Here is a 23,333-nt window from a genome sequence, read left to right as displayed (position 1 = left end):
TGCTTTTGACTGCTTTTTCTTTTGTGAATACACTGAAAACTCCACAACTTCCTGTCAGATAAGTGACAAAATGATCAAATAAATAAACACATATAGACACACACACACACACACACACACACACACACACAAAACACAGTTTGATTAAAAATCTGATTCTCTCTCAAAACTGTTTTAGGAGTGACTTTTATTAACAAATACTGATACAAACATTCCCACAGGGTGAATGCATGTCCAATATTCACTAACTTTTCAATAAAAGAATCACAGTGAAAAAAAAACAACATATATATATATATATATATTCACTGAAATATTCAGGGAAAAAAATCAGCGCTGCAAATGCTGCATAACTGCCAACAAATAAGTAAATTCCCATGTGAGTACTCCCTTGATTTTACTTTCATGAAGTACAAGTAAAATGCAAAGTGGGAATAAATGTGGAGCAATCACAGCTGCAGTTGTAGAGCTGATCAGACCAAAGATGGAGCTGCTTGGTGACAAGACAGCTTCGCACCGCTGCAGAGCGCTGGATATCTGAAGTGAATCACATGGAAGGCATTTGCCTGATTGTTCCTCTTCAGTGCACTGGTTTGAGTAATGGTGAGATAGTGATCTATTATTTTCTTTTACAGCTTTGAGTCAAAGCGAGGGCACTTATTTCCCGTTCTCTGGAGTTGTGGGTGCCTCGTGCCTTGTGGCTGGCGAAGTTGACCACAAACTGTATTACAAACAAATGTTTAGATTTGTATATTTAAAGTGAAGATAATGAATTATTATTATTAATTAAATGGCTAAACTCACCAAAGTAATCCAATATTTTTATGTTTACCGCAAAGCTGGTTTTCAAGTGAATGATCAAGCATGTTGTTGATCCTTGGAAGTGTATGTTTGACATAATCCAACATCATTTGACAGAAATTTTACTGCACTGAGGTAGGACTAGTTTTTTTTGCCTATAGTTATATACTACCAGTCAAATGTTTAGACACACTTTTCCACTGAACTGAACTGGGAAAGTGTGTCCAGACATTTGACTGTTGGTGTATGTCTGTGTATGTGATTGTTCACATGTGTAATTCTATTAGGGTATGACTTGGCAGACAGGCACACTTGTTAACTCCGCCCCTCTGCATTCAGACAGGGTGTGATTAGAGCCAATACAGTCTTAGGCAACCTGTGCTGAGAGAGAGAGAGAGAGAGAGTAAAAGAAAGAGTGGCCAGCCACCCCAGTGCACTCTGGTGGTTCTTGCAACAGCGTCAATGTTTGCTTGATCTCCAGACAGTCCAACTGTGGCATTCTGGCTCATGCACGATTCAACAACGCTAACTCCCAGTGGATGTTTTTAAATGGACACAACTAGGTTTTTTTCTCCAAAAGTTTTTTCCTCCACTTGATATTTCAACATTTTTTCCTTGGATTGACGAAAGCACTGTAGGTGCGTGAACTAATATTGTTTCAGCTTTGTTGACAGTTTGGATACATCTTTTTGGAGATCATGTTGTTGTTGCCAACACCAGAAGAATTTCCACAAACAATCATCTCTTAGGAAACATGGAGAGCCGCTATTGCCTTTTGAACACTGCCAAACAAGACTCCCAGGATGTTAAACGTAAGCAATAACTGCAAGGAATGACTGTTATTTAGTATGGAAAACATAATCAACTTTTTATTTTGAGGAGATTTATGATGCTTGTAAGAAGTGAAGATTCTTCAGTTTTGTTAACTTTGACGTGAAAAACACACTTCCAGTTTCTTCTGACTGAGCTGTGCTGGTAAATAATGGATGGCAATCTGAGCACGTCAACATCCTTGGTGGTCAACCTAACAAAACCTTATCATGATGCAGCAGGACCCTGGAGCCTCATCCTATTGGTCATCATCATACTGACCATAGTGGTGGGAAACCTGCTGGTCATTATTACTATAGCCCGCACTTTGCAGCTCCAGACCACGACAAACATCTTCATTACGTCCCTGGCATGTGCAGATCTCATCATGGGCATCCTCGTAGTACCACTGGGGGCCACAATTGTGGTGACAGGCAACTGGCAGCTCAGTAACACATTCTGTGAGTTCTGGACTTCTGTGGATGTCCTGTGTGTGACGGCGAGCATCGAGACGCTCTGTGTCATAGCAGTGGACCGATACATAGCCATTACAAGGCCGCTCCGACACAAGGTTCTACTCAGCAAGTGGCGTGCCAGAGCAATAGTTTGTTTAGTGTGGGTTGTCTCTGCCCTAATTTCCTTTGTGCCGATTATGAAAGGTTACTGGCGTGCAGCAGAGGAGCCTGAAGCACAGAAGTGCTACAATGATCCTGCATGCTGTGACTTTGTGACCAACTGGGCCTTTGCTATCATATCTTCTATAGTGTCCTTTTACATTCCACTGGTCATAATGATATTTGTGTATGCAAAAGTCTTTCTAATAGCAACACGGCAGGTCCAGCTCATAGGTATGAATCGCATGCGTTTCCAGAATGAGGGTCCAGCAGCACAAGTGCCAGTTGGCCCTCACAGCAACAATATCCTGTCATCGGGGTGTGCGAGTTCCAGCGGCTGCAGCAGTGCACTGAAGAGAAAGAGCACCAGGAGGAGGCCATCACGGCTAATGCTCGTCAAAGAGCACAAGGCCCTCAAGACTCTGGGTATCATCATGGGGGCGTTCACTGTGTGTTGGCTGCCATTCTTTGTCGCCAACATCATCAACGCTTTTAACAGAGATGTTCCCTCTGAGAAGATTTTCCGACTGTTAAACTGGCTGGGTTACATCAACTCTGGCCTCAATCCTATCATCTACTGCAGGAGTCAAGAGTTTCGTATTGCATTCAAGAACCTGCTGTGCTGCCCATGGCTGTCCACCCTGAGGCTCAATACTTTCTATAAAGAACTGCGGACTCGCTGCTCTTGTTTTCTGTGGCAAGCTGAATCGGGCACTGCTGGTTCCTTCCAAAAATCTCCAGCCTGTAAGACTGAGAGAGAAGAGAGCCTCACCAGTGCACAGGAAAGCAGCAGAAGTGAGACAACTTCCTCTGCCCCTCTGCAGTGGAACGGCAGCACACAGTTCAGTGACTTATCAGACCCAGAAACCAAATTGTAAGTTCCTTTGTCTTATCTTTTTTCCACATACAGTTCGTTCTTAACTATGATGAACATTTAAAAAAAAACAGTCCACTTTCTACACAAATATTTCTCCCTATTCAGGTACAGAGTGAAGTCAGAGTATAATTTTGACAGCTCATGCACACCTACTGACAGTCAACACAGTAGACACTATTGTTCACGGCAACACACCTACCAGCCTCAGTGGCAACATGCTGGTTTTACACAGTGTTTTAACCTTTTAATTGATAATATAATTACATTAAATCATTTTACTACTACCTCTGTATACTATATTTATTATGTTATGCAATCTTATAAGAGAGTAGCCTGTAGACTTTTGTTCAAATCACTATGAAAGTGAAAGGACAGAGCACAGAGCTACGCATTACATCAGTGATCTGTCATGTGACTTGTAAGTGGCTCATTCACAGTGTGAAGACTTTCAGTGTAGAATCAGTGTCATGGAGAATCAAACAAGTTATGTTGTCGACTGCTTCTGGACATCGTGTTGTGGTTTAACAGAGTATTGCACAGTGATAAGAACAGAAACACATGTGTACTGTGTTTCATTTTGACAAATTATGTTTACAAACTAAATAATCAAGACGAAAAAGCTAAAAGCTAATGATAATAAAATGATAGTTTTCTAACAACTTCTAGTATCCACTACATGCCACTGATTTTTCATGGAAATATGAAGTTTTAAACCTATTTTAAACAAGCTTGAATCAGGCATCAAATGCTAAACAGTGTCATTTTACATTGTATTGTGCTTGCTATTTATAACTTCATGAGTGACATACAGTATGCACAGTACAACATGTACTAGACAATCAGGCTTTTAAATATAATTAATCTATACTTAGGAATACAGACTTATCTATATATAAATTTGGAATTCACTAAAAAACAGTTGTTTTATTCCCCACTGTGCACTCAGTGGAAGTCGAGATCCATATTTAGACATCCTCCAATACGTCAGTTTGCTGCTGCCTGGGAGCAGAACCGATTTGAGTGGAACAGTGCAGGAAAAGAAATCATTTCAGAATCACTGGATACTTTTGGGTTGTTACAGTATTACAAAAGTAAAAGTGAAACTTAATATTTGGATTTCCATTCATGATTCAATAAAGATTTGATAACTATGTTACTTTTGATCGAACTGACACAGCCGATGTCAATGTAGTAAAACCTAACAGATGTCCACATTACACTGCTTGGTACAGTGTTTGGAGTGCGTACTAGGATGTTTTTAGCACACAAGTTAACAGTGTCATTAAATTATTTTGTATTTTTAGAAACCTCCATACTTTAAATGATTGTTTGTTAATGTCATTATCATATATCTGAACAAACAGTGTCCCGTAGTGGCAAAGATAACTGTGAGGTCAGTCTGTAAAACCACAAGCGGTGTCTAAGGCTGATTCAGAGAATTGCGTGAGACATTTGGGGACATTTCCAAATACCAGCATGACTCCCTGCCTGTCATTAGGTCTCTGTGTGTCCTGCCCAACACTCACCTCCACAGCAGCTAAATCTTTATCGGTTATACACAAGATGGGCCCCATAACTGAAGAGGCTGTTTACGAGACAGCCAATGAGAACACCCTCATTAACAGGTTAGCTGGGGTTGGATGGCAGAATATTTAATTCATCAATACGCTAATGCACAACCACAAGTGGAGAGCAAGCCCTTCACAGAACACAGGAAGACACATAGAACTATAAAAGATTTATAATAATTCATAATTATAAAACTGTAGAAAGTTTTTAGATACTTTATGTAGTAATACTGATGTACAATCTAAGAATCGGTTCATTTATGTAAGTAATTAATATCTGCTGTAAGTTATTAAATTAAAATTTATAGATGAAATCTCTTTCAAAAAACAAAAGATTGTCATCTGAACTCCAAATATTTCACATTCAGTTCCCAGAGTGCTTTGTGTTTGTTGCAACATCACTTCCAGATGTTATTACAATACAGTTTTAAAAGCCAAATGGGACCAAGAATATACTTTAGAAGTATAATTGTTCAAAATGTAATAACTTCTAATAGCACCACTATGTTGCCACAAACTGAGAGCTTTTGTGTGAGTTGCATAGTGTATATGAATGTCTATGAACATACTGTATGCACAGTAAGTGTTTGAAACTAGAAAATTCAGATTGTAATCCACACATTTAACTTCAGTACTGTCACTATAAGTATTTCAGAACATAAAATTTTAATTCCCTACTCATAATTCACGTGGCACCGCAGCCTTTGCTTTGGCATGTGAATTCCCAGGAGTAACCAAGTTTTATGACAGAAGGATGTTTCTTTTTAAATATTTACTCAGCACACTATATATCATTTTTCTCTTCTCTGTGCCGGCCGTCTCCTGGGTAGAATTTTACAGACATAATCAATGGAGCTGTAAATCAGGAGACATTTAGGAGCATATAAAAGTCTTCCTTAAAAGGAGCTTGGTGTGTTCTGTAGGAAATCACCCTAAGGAAAAGGCTCAGCAGGCTCACCCGGCACTTTGAACAAGATTGTAAACATAAGTGAGACCAGCCGCTCCAGAATGACTCTGATGAGGCCACGGCTCAAAGTTGGGTTTAATGAAGGGATATGACAGTCTGGACTGCTGAAGTTGTGCTAATCATGTCATGCTAAGCATTTGCCTGACCGTTTGCTCCACAGTCCTCACTGTCACCGTTTTCTATGTCTATTTAGCTAGCAACACCTAGGACAACATGCGACAGCAGGGTTGAATAAGTCAGAGGCCGATGTATCCCAGGGCTGATAAAAAGCAAGGTAGTGACATAAATCGTTACTAGGGACGGGTGGCTGCCCAACACTGCACAGAATAGCCATTATCAATAGTTGGCTTGTTTTCATTGAACTAATGCAGGCATGTCTGCTGCCCTTATCAACATCCACAGCTGTCTTGGGCTTCTATCACGTATGCACCATGTTATATTGCAAGTGCAATATGTCACAGATTCCTTGCATAACAGCATTTCAATTCATTTTTCCTGATGACAAATCTAGATGTTTTTAGACATCCAACTGGAAGTTGTGCAGCTCATGTGACTTTAGAATTAATGAAGGTTTAGCGGTGACTTCTTTTGTTTTTGTCAGTCATGTAGCCCTGAAGTGAGACAGCCTGCTTCTGCATTAGTCTTATGTATTGAAGGAATTTAAGACAAAGAAATGTAGTCTAAAGGCACAGCTGTGTGTTATGATCAGGGGGAGTTTGTTAGTACAGTTTATCCATGACAGAACTAACAGAGGGTGGAATATTTTATTTTGAACAGCAGCAGTGGACTAGGTTGTGGACTCCGTTAGGTGTCTGACAGACTGGTTTAGAAACATGGTCACAAACCCCCTCTTGCAGATGGACACAGGACTACTATTCCTGCAGCATGACAGTACAGGATTCGTGAAAGCATAAAACAACATCATTATTATACAGCTCCTATGCAACAGACATGAGAAATCCACTTGTGAACATGTAGTTGAGTAATAGCTCTATATCTCCCATTCTAGAACAACTATAGCAGGATAAACATTAATAAAGGAACACATACAACAGACACTAATGGCACAGTATGGGGACATGAAATCAGTCCAGATCGGAGTCTAGAATTAGCTCTTAAGCAACATCTGATGGGACACAATAAGCACAGTGGAATTTTTCATTGGCCGCTCACAAAAGAGCTCATAATTCAAATAAATACAGTAAATATAGTATAGGTTTAGATATATGTTCTTACTCTCATCTCGTTAAGGTAGGACTGTTAACGGAGCACAAATAAGCAGACATCACACAAAGTACAGAGAGATGGTCAAGAAGGACATTTTAGTGGCTCATTATGCCAAATGATTGTGTAAATAATTCAGATATTTTAGTTGACAGCTCATATGGACAATCTGAAAGGCCATTGTGTTTATATGCCAGGCATTTCAGGTTTATACCGTGACAGTGTATTACTGGTACAAACTGCATCATTATGCTGACAGAACAAGAAGATATAGCTATATTTCCTACACAGACAAAGTGTCTAAAGCTGAATTAATGGACACTTTGTTAGTGTCAAAACAGAGCATGCAGTAAATATGGAGGACAATTTTAAAGAAGCTAGTTTTAATGTATCATGTTCTGGGGTGCAAGCTGGGTGTTAAACACTTGCTGCAGAGCCTCTGATTGCCAAAGCAGCCTGAACTCTGGTGTTGTAAGTTAAGTTGCTGCAGTGAACATACTCTATCGTTGGGGATGCATTCAAGCACACTTATGTTTTGATGGCGTCTTGGGACAAGCCCACTAATGCTTTTTTCCTGTGCTGTCAACCCTGTAATTCTGAGCTTGTTTCTGCTGTAACAGCAACTTTGTGTCACACACCGACTTCCATAATGTGCATTTAGTTAGTTTAGAGTGAGATCAGGCCAAAGAAAGAATAAAAAGGGGGCAGGATAAAACAAAACATGGTGGTTTTGACCTGAGGGAAACCTCCAACAAGTCTGGCAGACATCAGAGCCAAACATACTGTACCATGGTCTTTAAATGGAGGGATCCAGGAGGTGAACAAGCACTCCAGTATAACTCTGAGTTGTTAATGTCTGCACAGATAAAAGGCAATAAACAGTAACCGGATGTTCTTCTGCTTATCCCCACACTGACACTGACTATAAACTAGGACTAGAAACAGTGGAGTACATTAAAAGCTGCAGAATTCAAGATATCAATACTCTAATGCTATAGAATGCAAGGATAGTAAAGATTTAAATAAGAATATTTATGTCTGAATTCCAAAACTGTTGGTAACTTTGAATGAATTCAAGTCTGTTTTACTGTATAGCTTCACTGTTCATATTGACTTATAATTTGAAAGATAGGCACTAGGCAGGGCACTATTATCTAAAACTTGTGTAACAACAACCTTAAGTGTTAGCATATTTTAACTGCATCATTAAATGAGAGTTTCTTTCTTGTGCTGTCAGGATTAATTACAGAAAGACAAATTGTAGCAACTGTGGGTGGACTTTACGCTGAATAGTTGGTTGAATGTCTGATTATATGTTGTGGAAGACAATGTCCTTGTGTCTGGTTGTTTTGGCGTACAGTGACCTGTTTTACTGCTACGCTGCCCAGAGGGGAGGAGTTCAAACAGTTTGTGTCCAGGGTGCGAGGGGTCTGCTGAGATCTTGTACAGGTCCTCCATGGAGGACAGGCTGGCATCGATGATTCTTCCTGCAGTCCTGACTGTTTGCTAGAGTTTGTTCCTGTCCTGTTTGCTTGTTGAACCAAACCAGACAATGATGGATGAGTAGAGAACAGAGTCAGTGATTTCTCTGTAGAACTGTATCAGCAGCTCCTGGGGCAGGTTGAACTTCCTGAGCTGGTGCAGGAAGTACATCCTCTGCTGTGCCTTCTTGGTGATGGTGCTGATGTTGGATGTCCACTTCAGGCAGTGGAGCCCAGGAACTAGAAGGACTTTACTGCTGATACAGTGCTGTCAAGTAGGGTGGTGGTGGGAGGGCTCTTCCTAAAGGTAGCACTTAATCACAGTAAGTTAAACTTCAAAGACATCAATCTGTCCATTTAGGAGGCACGAGTGATTGTGAATCAGTTTCACCAGCTTTGGGGCAAATGAAAGTGATGACAGGTGAAATGGAGAGGTAAAAGCAAGACAACCCCAAAAAAGGGAATTTACATGTTGTGGCCACAGACAAATGCTCTCTCCTTATCCTTTCTGACTGATTCTTCTCAAATTTTTGCATTTTGCTAGTGTCCTTGTCACTACTGGTAGCATGAGGCAGTACCTGCAGCCCAATCAGTTGGTAAGGGTGGTCCAGTTACTCCATGATGGCACATTCATAAGTACAGTTGCAAGAAGGTTTGTTGCATCTCCCAGCACAACCTTAAGAGCATATAGAGATACCAGGAGACCGGCCATTACATCAGCAGAGCTGGACAGGGCTGTAGAAGGGCAACAACCCAGCAGCAGCAGGGTCGTTATCTGCTCCTTTGTGCAAGGAGGAACAGGAGGAGCACTGTGAGAGCCCTACAAAAGATCTCCAGCAGCTACGAGTGTGGATATTTCTGAGCAAACTGTCAGAAACAGACTCCATGAGGGCCTGATGTCCTCTAGTACGACCTGTGCTCACAGCCCAGCACCGTGTGGCTTGTTTGGCATTCGCCAGAGAACACCAGAATTGTCAGGGCTGCCATTGGTGACACGTTCTCTTCACAGACGAGAGCAGGTCCACACTGGGCAGATGCCACAAATGTGAAAGAGTTTGGAGACACCGTGGTGAATGTTATGCAGCCTGTAACATCAATGAGCATAACTGGTTTTTGGTGGTGGGTCAGTGATTGTATGGGGAGGCATATCCTTGGAGGGCTGCACAGACCTCCATGTTATAGCCAATGGAACCCCGACTGCTGTGAGGTACTGGGATAAAAGCCTCAGAGCGACTGTTGGACCTTATGCTGACACTCCTGGTGCAGGACAATGCTCAGCCTCATGTGGTCAGAGTGTGCAGGCAGTTCCTGGATGATAAAGGCATTGATGCCATTGACTGGTCCTCATGTTCCCCTGACCAAAACCCATTTCAGCATCTGTTGTCAGGAGTGCACACAGGCACACGTGGGCCATACACTTCTGAGTCACATCATGAACTGCTGTGATGAAATTCATAAACTATATACACCGAAGATAATGGATGGATTTTTCTTCATTTTGACTGAACTGTGAATGTGAGATTCAACATAATGTATAACAATATTATTTATGTAGACTTGGGTTTGTTTTATGTTTGTATCACCTTAAAATCACCTATAACACAGGAGTGATACAAAGCAAGCACAACAGTGATTCTACTACATACCGTGTTCCAAAACTATGAGAATTCTGATGAAGCCACCTTGTAAATGGTTTCTTGCATAACCTCTCCATACACCCAAATTTTTGTGAATTTCTAAGTAATTTGTCTGCCGATCGAGACATGTACAGTGGAGGTGACAGCATCAGAATTCATGTCTTGCTGGGAAAAAACAGAGCTTCACACAAGGGTAACAAAATGAGGGTAAGATTGTACAAAAATCTATAATTAGAAAATTCTGGAGAAAAAAGGGGCAAAAGATGTGGCAATAAAATGTATGCAGTTTTTGACATGAAAAACACCAACATACTGACAAATGATGCATACAACAAACAGCTGTTTTGGAGCTTTGATAGAAACTGAAATGTGTACGGGGTGTGACCAGCACAGCTAAGAAGCCAGTAAAAAGCCAACTGTGGGTCACACCTCACAAAGTTAGGAATCTGATGACGCACATAATGACATAGCTGGCTGGCCTCAGCATCCAGTCCTCTTCAATAACAGTGAAATCAGCTGAGACTTAAAAATAGACCATACAATAAGAGTGACATATTCACAGGTGACTGATGCATCCTGTCATTGTGGATAAGTTCCACTTTTAATCTGAACTCTTATAATAGAGACAAAATGGTACAATTGCACAGCGGAATGTCATACTCATTGTAATGGCAGTTCCTCCAAGTGTGATGTTACCTCATCCATTTCCACCGCGATCCCAACTACACCAGAGGCCAGATGTATAATATTCTGTGTAGATTCTTGACTAAAACTGTGTTTATGCACTAAGACAGAGGTGAGCGGTTTCTCAGATTTATAAAGCCACACCCAAGCCTTGTTCAGCTTTATACATCTCAATCCTCGTGGAATTGAGCGGACCTGCGCGACCTTCTTTTCTACTACGACCTTTAGCCACAAATAGATGTGGACACGCCTTTAATCAGTCATTTGCATATAGTAACGGTCTCTGAACCATACGGTATTAGTCATGGCAAACAACGCAACGCTAAAGAAGAAGCGCTATTCCAGTGGGTGTGAAATAGAGACACATGGGGAGGTTGGTCACACAACATTACAGGGAATCAGAAAGCTCTCAAAACACTCCTCACTTGTCAAGATCATCCAGTGACGTCAGAACCAGCCGTCCCTGCGCACGACCAATACACACAGCTACAGCTATTTATAGTGTGTTGTAATTGAAGCGCACACCTGTAAAGGCTTATTGTTACTAGTCATGTCTCAATCATCAATAAACGAAAATGAATTCATAACAGTAATATCAGCAGTTTACCTAATAATTTAAACCTAAAATGAAAAACAGGGAAATTGACGCCAAAAGAAAAAGAAATAAGAAAAATCCATTAGGTCAACATGTTTAAAAATAAACTTTATAAACTGAAATATATGTAAACAGGTAAAAAAAAAATAATGCAAGCTGTTTTAAATGAGCTGTCTCGTCTTGTTTTCCCACTTTACCATATCAAATGAAACCGTGTGTACGCACGAGGTGCGCACATTCTTGTGGCACACTACGCACACCAGTTTATGTATAGGAAAAGGCGTACCTATGGTTTTTGTATGTACCCATCGTTTATCCATCTAGCCCCATGCTAATCACATCTTTTGTAACAGGGACATTAATTTCAATAGAAATGCTACATGCTAATATGCCCATCTATTCTCAGCTTCACAGTGCAGGAAAAGGACGGATGAGCAGGTCAAGTTACTGAAGCACACACTACGGTTTTCCACCATTACTGGAAAGACAAACACACCAGCAGCGAGGACAAGCTAAAGAAGAATACGACCATCGGTCCTGGTAAAAGTGGCTGAACCACAAAAGGATATGTAAAGAAAGAGCTGCTTTGTCCTGGACAGGAACACGGTGCCTGTTTCTGTGGGCAGGACATGGGCTGCTCCCACTCAGAACTTCACAGACATTACACCAAAGGGAAACCACCCAGCGGCATCTAAATACTGTTTGCAAAACACTATTCCTGAATAAGGCAAGACTTAAACTGCAACTTTTAAGAGCATTCTGGTAAACTTTTGGACACAAAAGGTGTGGTTTCAAAAATGAGCATTAGCTCCTTTTGTACAGTATATTAGCTGGTAAGTTATATATTTATGACACACTGAGCAAAATACAAAAGCTATCTAATTTAATACGCGATTATAATTCTGAAAAGGCTGTCGTCACTGTTCAATTAAGAAACATTCGTTTTCATCACAGAAACTCTTCAGTTACACCAAAGGGCTGTGCATCCAGATATTAATTTCTAGTGCCTGTCTTCAGTCTTGGTCTTTTTTTGTTTTGAGCCTGTATCCACACAATAGTTATCTTGCTTAGATTCTCTAAGTTGTGCCATGGCTGTTACAATCTTACAACACCAAAAGATTTTGCTCAAAGGCCTATCTATCAGTATAAGTTATTGTGCAAGGTACAGTATTATGAACTGCAGGTAAACAATAAAAAACGTCTGCTAAGTGTGATGTTGCCTGCAAACTCCCAGGTTTTCCCCCCTTTGGTAAGGAGACACTCTGAACTGTTCAGATGACATCATCCATTACTTGTATGGGGACAACCTGTCCTGTGTTATTATTTACACAAGATCTGGGACTGAGAAATAAAATCTTCTAAAACTTTGTGACACCGGTCATGTGTGTTCTGTGTGTAAACTCCCCTCTATGGACACAAATCAAGGCCTCAATAATGAAAATCATATAAACAACTTAAACTGTGATTGTGAGCACAGGTGTAAAGTAACTACATTCACTCAAATACTCTACATAAGTACAATATGTATCTGCACTTTGCTTGAGTATTTTCATTTGTTGCTATCTCATACTTTAACTTCACTAGATTTCAGAGAAAAATACTGTACTTTGTACTCATTCATCAGATTTTATTGATCCTTGGTGTAAAATTCACAAGCTATGCAAGAGTATGTAAAGTACTTCAACTTATAACCATATAGGGTAGCTAACATAGCTCCCCCATTACCAGCAGCATTAACTGTGACATACATAATAATACATCAATGATTATAATCCAGTAATATGATATACAGTACATTAATGTAAACTTTGCCATTCTGCATAATGAGTACTTTTATTTTTGGTACTTTAATGTTATGTTAATGATTTTGTACTTTTACTTAAGCAACATTATTTAATGCAGGACTTTCAACAGAATATTTTTACACTCTTGTACTGCTGCTTTTACTTAAGCAAACTATCAGAGTACCTCTTCCACCACTGACTGTGAGATTTCAATTTCATAGAGTTTACAGCATCTAAATATTTTACCATTGAAGTGTGGTTTCAGATTCTTTGCAGAAGCTAATCTCAACTGGTGTGTAATAAAAAATGGTACTTTGTTGTTCCTTTGTTTTACTTTTTAGGTTTCACAAATTCAGACAGTGTTAAGTATAAATATTTTTTAAAAACCCCTCATTACAGATCATGACTTTGTATGGACGCGAGTTCAGTTTGACTAAAGAATGATAGCACTGTTTCATTTTAAAGGTTTGTTAAAGGCCCGAAGAGGTGAATAAATCGGTAGTTTCACATAGAAAAACAGAGTTTAAAAAGTCTGGACAAAATAAACACAATTTTGTGTAACTATGGCATATTTTTTCTTTCCCATCATTTTTACTAATGAGCCCTGAGAATTATCTTGAGAGCCCCTGAGTGGTATCGAACACCACACTGAGAATCACTGTTCTATAAGGTGCAGCAAAAACTACTGCCAATATAAAATCAAGAGACAGTTTGTTTTCCTTACTTTAAGTGATCCTCTACCAACGGAAACCGCTTTCACCTCTGGCTCTGCAGCTGTAGATGAGCAGATATCACATTATGTTATGTGAGGAATTGCAGTATTTGAGATGTTAAAAATAAACCAGGAGCAGAATGCAAGACATCTGAAAACAAACTGCGACCAACATTAGCGCCGCCAGGCAGACTGTATGATGACTGAAGCCCAGCGAGAGCCACAACGACCCAGAGTGGAAACTATTATCCTGTCTGAAGCTCAGCCACATTCCGTGTTCTAAAGATTTCATTTAGGTAATAGAAAAGAGGAACCAGAGGAAGATGCAACTGGGTCTATTTCATAAAATATAAGTGGCCTAAACTGAATTTTAACAACTGAAAACTTGGTTCATCACATTGGTTGATTTGGTGAACTCTTATAGGATTATATTAAAAATATGTTATACATTTCAAGTCAAACTGCACATTTCAACCATGTTTTAAAAATACAAACCCAATAGCTCTTTTTTGTCCTCCTCCTTGATTCCAAATGATATAATAATAATAATATATTCCATGTTGCTTTACTAGAAAAATATTTAGAGGATGCATTGGCAGTGTTGATTAACTGTTTCTCATCTTGGATGGACTCTGAAATGCGCAGCCCCTAAAGATTGAAAACGTCCTGTCACCAGATTTCAGAGCTCACCAGTTATTGAACTGAGTCAACAGCACCGTAATTTAAATAGCCTCAGGATATTAAAGACATAAGACTCCAGATTTTTTCTTTTCAGATGACCACAAGTCACAGAAACAACAGTGGCTTTGATATAGGTGTTTTGTTGCTATCATGATGTCATTTTTATTACCACAAAGGACAGCAAAGGCAAACACAGATAAGATGACATACTGTAACACAAACAGTTCATCTGCAGACACAGTGCATTCTGATGCAAAGAGAAGATGCCCAGCAGTAAATAAAGTCAAGGGTAAGTGCTTAGCTGTCACTCCCTCAGAACAAAATGAAAGCCGCTTATAAGAATAAGTGGCTAACCATTACACTAACCATTCTGTCCTGATGTTCAACAATCACACAAAGGAAAATCCATCACAGAAAAACTTCTCTGCTGACAGGTATCTCATTAGTCCAGAATGCAATGCTTCCTAAGGTAAGAATAATATTTCAGGAAATGGTAACTCTCCCTGCTCTTTGCCTTGAACACCCCCACTGTTATGCATATTCATGTTAACTGCTTAAACAGCTCATTCTCTGGAGACAAGTATAAAGAGAAATAGCATGCACACCATTAGAGTGGATGAGGGAATTGGGAAAAGTCTCTTAAAGGACTCTTTATTAAATGACTCCTTATCAGCTAATTGACAAGACAAACTGCCTGGTTTGGCCATACACTGCCATCTAGTGCAGTTATTTGTGATTACCAAAGCAACAGTGTCTGGCTGCAACATGTTTACTTTTATTCTGGCTTTTATGCTACTTTTTCATCTCCATCTCCACATCTGTTCTTCAGTTCTCAGCCCAGGGTGGAGAAAAGCTACATTTCCCAGAGGCCTGATGCACAAGCACTCTGGTGTTTTAATATAACTCAAAGAGCCGCTGGGGAAGCTGGATGCCTATTCTTCTTTCCACTTTGAGTGAACAAATGTGACTTGGTGCACAGGCACATACAGAATAGGAATCTGTCACATTTTAAATAATGGCCAGCAAATTTAGACTGCAAAAGGCATAGGATTCTGCAAGACAGAGGCAAGTTGGAGCTATAAAAATGCTAAGAGGTCGAATAAATATCTATTCTGCACAGAAATCGGTTAGTGAAAAATAGGAAAGCAGAAAATCTTTTGCACAAATATGTCCAGTTCATGTTGACTCCAGTGATGTATGCTGCCAGACACTGTCTTAATTAACTTAGACAGGCTGCAGGACTATTGTAGAACCACCAAAGCTAACCTTAATAGGAAGCAGAGAGTCTTCTTTGAACTAATTGTTGTCAGTGTTAGAGGCTGCAGCAACTTCATTCAGCAACAGTCGTCTTCACCAAAATTAATAACTGACCCTTTCATTTGCAGACAGGCTACAGACTATTTGATGATAGCTCATGTTGATGGGAAAGGTAAACTCACCAGAACCACAAATTAGGGAGTGACAAACTCATCCATCACCGTTGCCGGGGTGACAGTATCCAAATACGTGCTGTAACCTGGAAACAGTGTCTAAACAAATGGCCCTCGGCTAGCGCACTGGGTCGTCTGGCTGGATTCAAGATGAGCCGACCAGGCAGTAGGCTTTATAAAAAAGGGGTCAACCAAAATGAAGACCCAGGAGCTCATATGTTTACCGGTACTACACACACCGCGGCAACAGCGAGTCCCGAAACAAGGCTACTGTTCACTTTGGAGAAGGACGCTCAGGACAGGAAAGTTCACCTGACAGGGAAAGGTGAGTCCGCTCGGTTTTCATCCTGTCCAAACCGGAAGCCTGAGGAGAGAGAGTGGTTTTCTGATTAGTAAAGAGAACATTTCACTGGGTTCTTATAGACCTTTGGTTTGGTCGTAAAAATGACGCTAATGTCAGAATATGCGGTCAAAGGCTTGAGAAACCTTTTATAATAACGTGCCTTTCTTGGGACTACAAAACTCTGTAAAACAGCATGAATAATGTAGGGCAGCTTCCACAGTAAGAAGCTATGACAGACTTCAGACTTACCAGCGTTAAATGGGAGCACAAGACTTAAATCTAAGTTACAGACGCCATTCACAGGGGCTCTGCTTGATGTGTTAATCTTAAATATTTTAATTGAGGGCTCACAGTGAACCACAGAATTTTAGTAAAATCAGTAATAGTAGTACTACTCGAATTATGAAGCAGCAGCTCCAGGATTTGTGGAGAATCAGGGACAATATGTGCCTGTGAGATTTCACCCACAGAATATGTTGGTGAAGGCAGGAGGCTGGGTTTCTCTTCTGCATAATCACCTACAGCTAAAGGCTCTGGTATGGACATGAGTGTTGAAATACCCGCAAACAAACTCAATTCTAAAATCCTTTTACACTTTATTCTCTTCTTAATGGTGCAATAAATCTTTTTCTCAATTGTTGCTGTGCAGTGCAGTATTGCTTTCATTATCCATTTTACTTGTCTGTTGCTTGTTTGTTTCTAGATGACATGAGAACTACAAAGCACACATTAAAATGGAAATGCACATATTTAATAAACAGGGTGAGCTCAGTTAGACAGCCTTCCCTCATTGTGACTTTTCTTTTCCTTTTTCAATTAATTTCCTATCTTAATGATGTTTTCAACGCTTTTTGTTGGATGACAAACCTGTTGCAATGTCTTTTACAGAGTACTACAGCGAGGAAGGGAAAACTTTTGAATTACATCTTACTGGGAAAATAAAGCAACAGTTAAGTGCTGATCCCACTCTTCGTCCTGAATATCTGTCTTCTCTCGGCCTGACAAAATTCACCCAGCGAGCCACAGAGGTGGCTCTGGGGAAGAGATCCCAGGCTATATTGGAGAACCGGGTAACCTCAGCTGTATACAATGTATATGCTGTAATTGCATACTGTAGGTCTACAGTGCAGTTGCACAGCAACAAACACAAAGAGATAAAATAGAGTAGTTATCAAATTAATGATCACTATCATTACTGTGCTATACTGTACTGTAATTATACAGTCATTGATTTACATCCAGCTTATGTCTCAGAATAAATCATTACAAGATCATTACCCAAGTGTTTCAGCATAACTCATGTTTTCTGGTATTTCCTGACTTTTCTTTCAGGTGTTAGGTGTCCACACTCCTGGTTTTACTGCAGCCATGCGTCTGGGGGCTGAACTCTTGAGACACTGGTACGATGTCAATGCAGCTTGGTGCGGGCCGGTCTATCTCTCTTCCCCTTGCGATGGTAAGTTAAACCTCACTTCCTCTGAATTCTGCATTTACCTTTAACTTATACTGTCAAGAAGACTTGTGGATGACTTACGTGAACCACAAATAACGTGCAAAAACCACTGGCAAACAACAGACAACAACTGCATCCATAGCAACATGATTTACTGTGACAATGCAATTTCTGAGAGCACTTAGTGAAAGATGTAAATAAAAAAATGAGCGCACAAAAACGACAAAATGGGAAGGACTGCATTTCAGAAAAGGCACAGACAGATGATACCTGGTTATAAATACACACAGACCTTTGGCAGACATGCACTGAAAGAATTTGACACAGCATACTCATGTTATTTTTTCAGGTGCATACGATTTCATGGAAATTTGGAGATGAAGGAAATCTGTGAATGGGAAACAAATACATACAAGGCACATGCAGCTCAGAGTAGAGATTAAAAAGTTGAGTGATTCTATAACAAAAAAACCCATCATAAAGTGAAAAAAGAGGACAAAACACGTAACATTATTCACTCACAGCAGTGGCATCGTAGTGCAATTACATCCTGGGGTTTGAATCGGCATTGATCTTGAGGAGTTTGTACTGCTTTAGATGTCTGTTATAATGCTTTATCTTCATCCTCCCTGCAGACTCATTGGCTGGTATCTTCCAAGCTGCAGGGATCCAAGATATCCGTGAGTATTATTACTGGGATGACAAGCAGCGGGATATTTGTTTGGACAAGCTTCTGGAGGATCTGGAGACAGCTCCTGAACAGAGTGTTGTTGTCCTGGCAGCATCTGCCCACTGCCCAACTGGAGCAGACCTCTCTCAGAATCAATGGGCTGTGATTACACAGCTCATCTTGGTAAATGATGTGTATATTTATGGTTTTTAACAGACGCTAAAATTATTAGTAGCAATAATCATTTGCTGTCTCGGCACGGTTTCAACAGAGACGTAGGCTTTTCCCTTTCCTCATGCTGCCTGCTCAGGCTCTCTGCTATGGAGATTTGGAGCGGGATGCCTGGCCTGTACAACTCTGTGCCTCGAATGGGATAGAGCTCCTCTGTGCTCAGTCGTTCTCCCACTGCTTTGGACTTTATGGTGAGAAAGTGATGCTCAGAAAATCTGTTATTTCAAAGATTTATGTGTGTCACATATATGGCCAAAGAGACTCCTTGTCAAGATGAGCCTACAGTATGAATTAAGACTGGAACTTGTGATGTCAAATCAACACAAAACAGTTCTGCTGTCAAAACAAAATACAACCAGCCAATATAAATTCAATTTTCATTTCTTTTGTGTAGTCAGATAGAGCTAGTCCCTCATACAATAGACAAGAACAATTGTGTATTCATGTTTGTCTTACTCATATTCGACAGAAAAAAACATGCTCATAGTATCAAAGGAGTCACAGTCGTGTCTGTTTCTTTCCAATGTCTCTCTTTCCCAAGGGCACTGTAGTCTCATCAGGTAACTCACTGTGATGCACATTTGCTTTTTGCTTGTTTCCATACTGTATGAGCTGGTGAATATTTATTCACCCAGCTATTAATACAGACGTGTCCCTCTTCCACTTCTTTTTGGCACCAGCATTATAAAGTGAGAGAGCAACATTACATTACTATTGCTGAAACGTACCCCGGGTTCCTTTCCTTCAGACCCAGGTTTTCTTTCCCTCATCAGGTGAGGCTGTGGGACACCTGCTGTGCGTCTTAAAGCACAACTCGCTCCTGTTGTCTGTGCAGTCTCAAGCTGACAAAATAGTCAAATCACTGTGGTCCCAGCCGTCTGTAGGAGGAGCACGCGTTGTTGCCACAGTGCTCAGTAATCCAGCCCATCTTGTTGAATGGTGAGTCACATCGTTTTTGGTATTTACAGTAAATAGTACTACTACGGTATGAGCAGATGTCCATAGTGATGACTAGACTGTTCTGGGCATTCCATGATGCAAGGCTTCAAAAAGCTGAGCTGGCAGCGCAATAGTTTAACACAATCTATCATTTACAAAATGCACATTCTTCCCATGGGATCTTTTGTGATTTTGCAGATATTAAATCATATTATTTACCAAACGTTGTGTTTCTCAGGCAGGGAGAAGTGAAGCACATTGTTGAGAGATGTATGCTCATTAGAGAGGTTCTGAGAGAAAGGCTGAGGCTTTTGGGAACTCCAGGTTGCTGGGACCACCTGACTCAACAACGTGGACTCTACTGCTGTATGGGCTTGAACGGTGAGGAGCAAACTGCACAGTTTCTTGTTGGACATTTGTAGAGGTCATTTTCTAATCATTTAGAACAGAAAATGACTCACAACACAAGCCTCTGACTATACGACAAAATACTGTCTGATAGTCATAATTATTGTTCTGAACTGGTATTTAGAGTACATATTTTCAGAATCACTGTTTTGATCTGTGTCAATGCCTGACATCCTGGCTTTGGTTGAATATAACATGCAATTAGTGTACTTAATACATAGTTATGAAGCTAGTTAAAAACTGTAGACATACATGCCTCAGTGTTTTACTGAACCTTTACACTCCCCGTTTGATCATTAAACAGTAGCATTCATTGCTAACGAAATGATTTTCCAGATGGATATTTTATTTAAAACACCACTGGTATTCCAGAATAAAGCAACCCATGATAGTATCACACATGCTGATGTGCATTAACTGTATTCTATGTGTTTTCTGGCTTGCTTTAGGTCAGCAGGTAGAATTTCTGTCAAAGTGGAGACATGTGTACCTCCTTCCCAGCGGCTGTCTGAACGTGAGCGCAATCAACGGGCGCAACCTGAGTTATGTGGCCGAGTCCATCCATCTGGCCCTGACCACTTCACTCTGACCATGTGGCTTTGGTTCAAGATGTGAAATCAAAGTGGCCTTTCAGCCCCAGTGAAAAACATTCAAATGCTAAGTTTCAAATGTACTCTAATTGTTTTCCCAGCTGTTGCAAAGTAAATGCAGTTAAGCATGTGAAAAAAAATGGAGAGGAGAACATGATTTCTTATTGAATAGCAACTAACTTTTCATGACAATGGTTCAGCCATGAGTAACTGTAAGAGAGATGGGCTGACATGGCTAAGATACATGTCCCTGTGTGTTATACAGTAGGTCAGACATATTCGCTGGTGGAAGAAGTACTCAGAACGTGCAGAATGATCTGCTTTAGAATTTAGATTATGTTATTGGATGGTATTTCTTCATTAATGTGTACATTACTGTTTTAGCTAGTAACGGCTGGGCTAATTGTAATTACTTTATATACTGCTGGGTAACTTTTGAATGGTTATCAATAAAGTCTTATCTGAGCCTATAATAATAATAATAATATCGATTTATTCATTATTCTGTATGTTGTATTAATAATCTCAATCTATAAAGTAGCTAACTTAATTTATCAATAAATTTAGTGCATTAAAAATTCTGTATTTACCTCTGAATTGAAGTGCATTATTATAAAGTGACACAAACTTGAAATATTCAGTTAAATTACTTCAAAATTACCTAAGCATAGTACTTGAGTACTTTTCACCACTGGTGATATTCACAAAATGTCAAATTATTCCTTTAAGCATATAGTATAGGACGACATTTGTATTATCTGTGGCCTGAGAGTAACCTTTAGAGGGATACCAATAAATAAATTAACTTTTACTTAAAACATTTCATTTCAAGATTAATTTTCTTAATGCTACAGGTTTAACGAACACTTCCCACAGAGTAACTTTTCATTTGTTTTCAAGAATTTAATTGCAGTGGATTACTTTTGGACCTTTATTATCACATGGTTCTTATACAGTATTTTAGGAGAATTTCCTTTTCATCAAACTAGAAAACATTTCTAAATGATGTGCATGTGGTAAACAGCAAATGATTGTCTGGATACATTAATGAGTAATGCTCTTCCTTGAGATGCACACCTACGTATGTGGAAGTGATGAAGCTATACAAAAATGAGTACTTTCTTATTTTATTAAAAAAAATATATACTTTTTTGGCAAACATACAGCTTTTATCCTTGCAAGCCCTCCGTTCATTTGTGAGATGTGATGTGCCACTATTGTGACTGTATGTTGTGTAGTTCTGAGAAACAGGTTGCAACAAGGTATTTAATGGATGGAATTTAATTGCAGTGGATTACTTTTGGACCTTTATTATCACATGGTTCTTATACAGTATTTTAGGAGAATTTCCTTTTCATCAAACTAGAAAACATTTCTAAATGATGTGCATGTGGTAAACAGCAAATGATTGTCTGGATACATTAATGAGTAATGCTCTTCCTTGAGATGCACACCTACGTATGTGGAAGTGATGAAGCTATACAAAAATGAGTACTTTCTTATTTTATTAAAAAAAATATATACTTTTTTGGCAAACATACAGCTTTTATCCTTGCAAGCCCTCCGTTCATTTGTGAGATGTGATGTGCCACTATTGTGACTGTATGTTGTGTAGTTCTGAGAAACAGGTTGCAACAAGGTATTTAATGGATGGAGGTAGTGTGCTCATTCTTTTCATTTCAGTGACCTTAGGTGAACAACGAGGATAATCAACATCCACCATCATACAGACTCTGAGTCATTAGACTCTGGAGCCCTTTGATTCTCATCTGTACGCTTACATGTGCGTAGTGTTGATAGAAACCCCCTCACATTACAGGTTTCAAGTTGGGGATAAGTTGTTGACACACATCCTAATATCCCATGCCCAGCATGCATGAGTGAAGAGGATTGCCTAAATATAAATATTACCATGGAAACTGAACTTTCAGGAACACAGGGATCATTTTGGCTTTTAACTAACAAGATTGAGCCACTGCTTTGTTTAATGAGTATCCTAATATTTATGAATATAAAGGTGCAGCTGAACAGTGTTTCCAAAACTAAATTCTCAAACACTGCACATTCATGCATCTTTTAAACACTGATCAGAAGCCGATATTCATGATTTGGGGGAAGCACAGAGGCATTTTGAGTATGGATACTGTCAAATTATATAGGCCAACTTGTGACCCCAAAACAAACTTGGTGTTGCCAGGTTATAGAAATTCTACTGTATTGGCTGGTGTTTATGTTTTCACCAAGTCTGCAGTTACTGTATGAATACTAATAAGTCAAAAGGTTTACAACAACCTACTATCTATAATCAATCAATTAAAGTGATTTTTCAGCAAACTAAAAGTTCTTATCAATGGCTTATAAATAACTGATCTATGAAGCATTTGTAAATGTATGAACAAACCATGAATAAAACCATTTAGTCATTAGAAGCCATATGCTCATTTTGAGTCACGCTAGCAGCAGGCTCCAGGGATGGTACTGTCAGTCTGCTGGTCAGTCGCTACATCACTGTGGTCCAGAGTAAATGTCTTAACAAAACAACTGAAATACTGCCATTATCAAGTGAATGCTGCATTTGTTTACAGTTAATTAGTGCTTAATGACATCCCCATCAACCTCAGATGCACCTTGTTCACTTTTGTTTATTAGAAAATGTCAGCATTCTCACACACTAAAGCAAGATTGTGAACATGATAAGCATTTTACTTGCTAGCATGGCATCAGCATATTAGCATTGTCATAGTGACCATGTTAATTACTGGCATTAATATTAGTGCTAGCGACTCTACGGGTAAATCCACTCCTTCCTCGTTGCTCCAGTCTGCCACCTTATA

General features: G+C 39.6%; 2 protein-coding genes across 4 annotated transcripts; both read left to right on the top strand.

Annotated features, from left to right (window-relative positions):
• Nucleotides 1-1,267: 1,267 nt before the first annotated feature.
• adrb3a (adrenoceptor beta 3a) lies at nt 1,268-12,592 on the top strand. The gene is made up of 2 exons (XM_020590586.1): nt 1,268-3,099; nt 11,665-12,592. The coding sequence occupies exons 1-2, from the start codon at nt 1,784-1,786 to the stop codon at nt 11,690-11,692; spliced, it is 1,344 nt and encodes a 447-aa protein (XP_020446242.1). The 5' UTR covers nt 1,268-1,783; the 3' UTR covers nt 11,693-12,592.
• Nucleotides 12,593-15,895: 3,303 nt separating this feature from the next.
• got1l1 (glutamic-oxaloacetic transaminase 1 like 1) lies at nt 15,896-20,953 on the top strand. Of its 3 annotated transcripts, none has more exons than XM_020590583.1 (9): nt 16,110-16,190; nt 16,912-16,970; nt 17,097-17,278; nt 17,541-17,664; nt 18,297-18,514; nt 18,603-18,753; nt 19,336-19,501; nt 19,740-19,882; nt 20,359-20,953. In XM_020590583.1, exons 2-9 carry the CDS (start codon nt 16,943-16,945, stop codon nt 20,496-20,498), a joined length of 1,152 nt encoding a protein of 383 aa, XP_020446239.1. In that variant the 5' UTR covers nt 16,110-16,190; nt 16,912-16,942; the 3' UTR covers nt 20,499-20,953. The 3 variants fall into 3 exon arrangements, with proteins under 3 accessions (XP_020446238.1, XP_020446239.1, XP_020446240.1); XM_020590584.1 differs by lacking the exon at nt 16,110-16,190 and adding an exon at nt 16,380-16,744; XM_020590582.1 differs by lacking the exon at nt 16,912-16,970 and having other exon boundaries at nt 15,896-16,190.
• Nucleotides 20,954-23,333: the final 2,380 nt, after the last annotated feature.

Source organism: Monopterus albus, unplaced genomic scaffold (genome assembly GCF_001952655.1).
Source record: "Monopterus albus unplaced genomic scaffold, M_albus_1.0 scaffold12.1, whole genome shotgun sequence".
NCBI lineage: Eukaryota > Metazoa > Chordata > Actinopteri > Synbranchiformes > Synbranchidae > Monopterus > Monopterus albus.
This window is presented reverse-complemented; position numbering and strand designations above follow the sequence as displayed.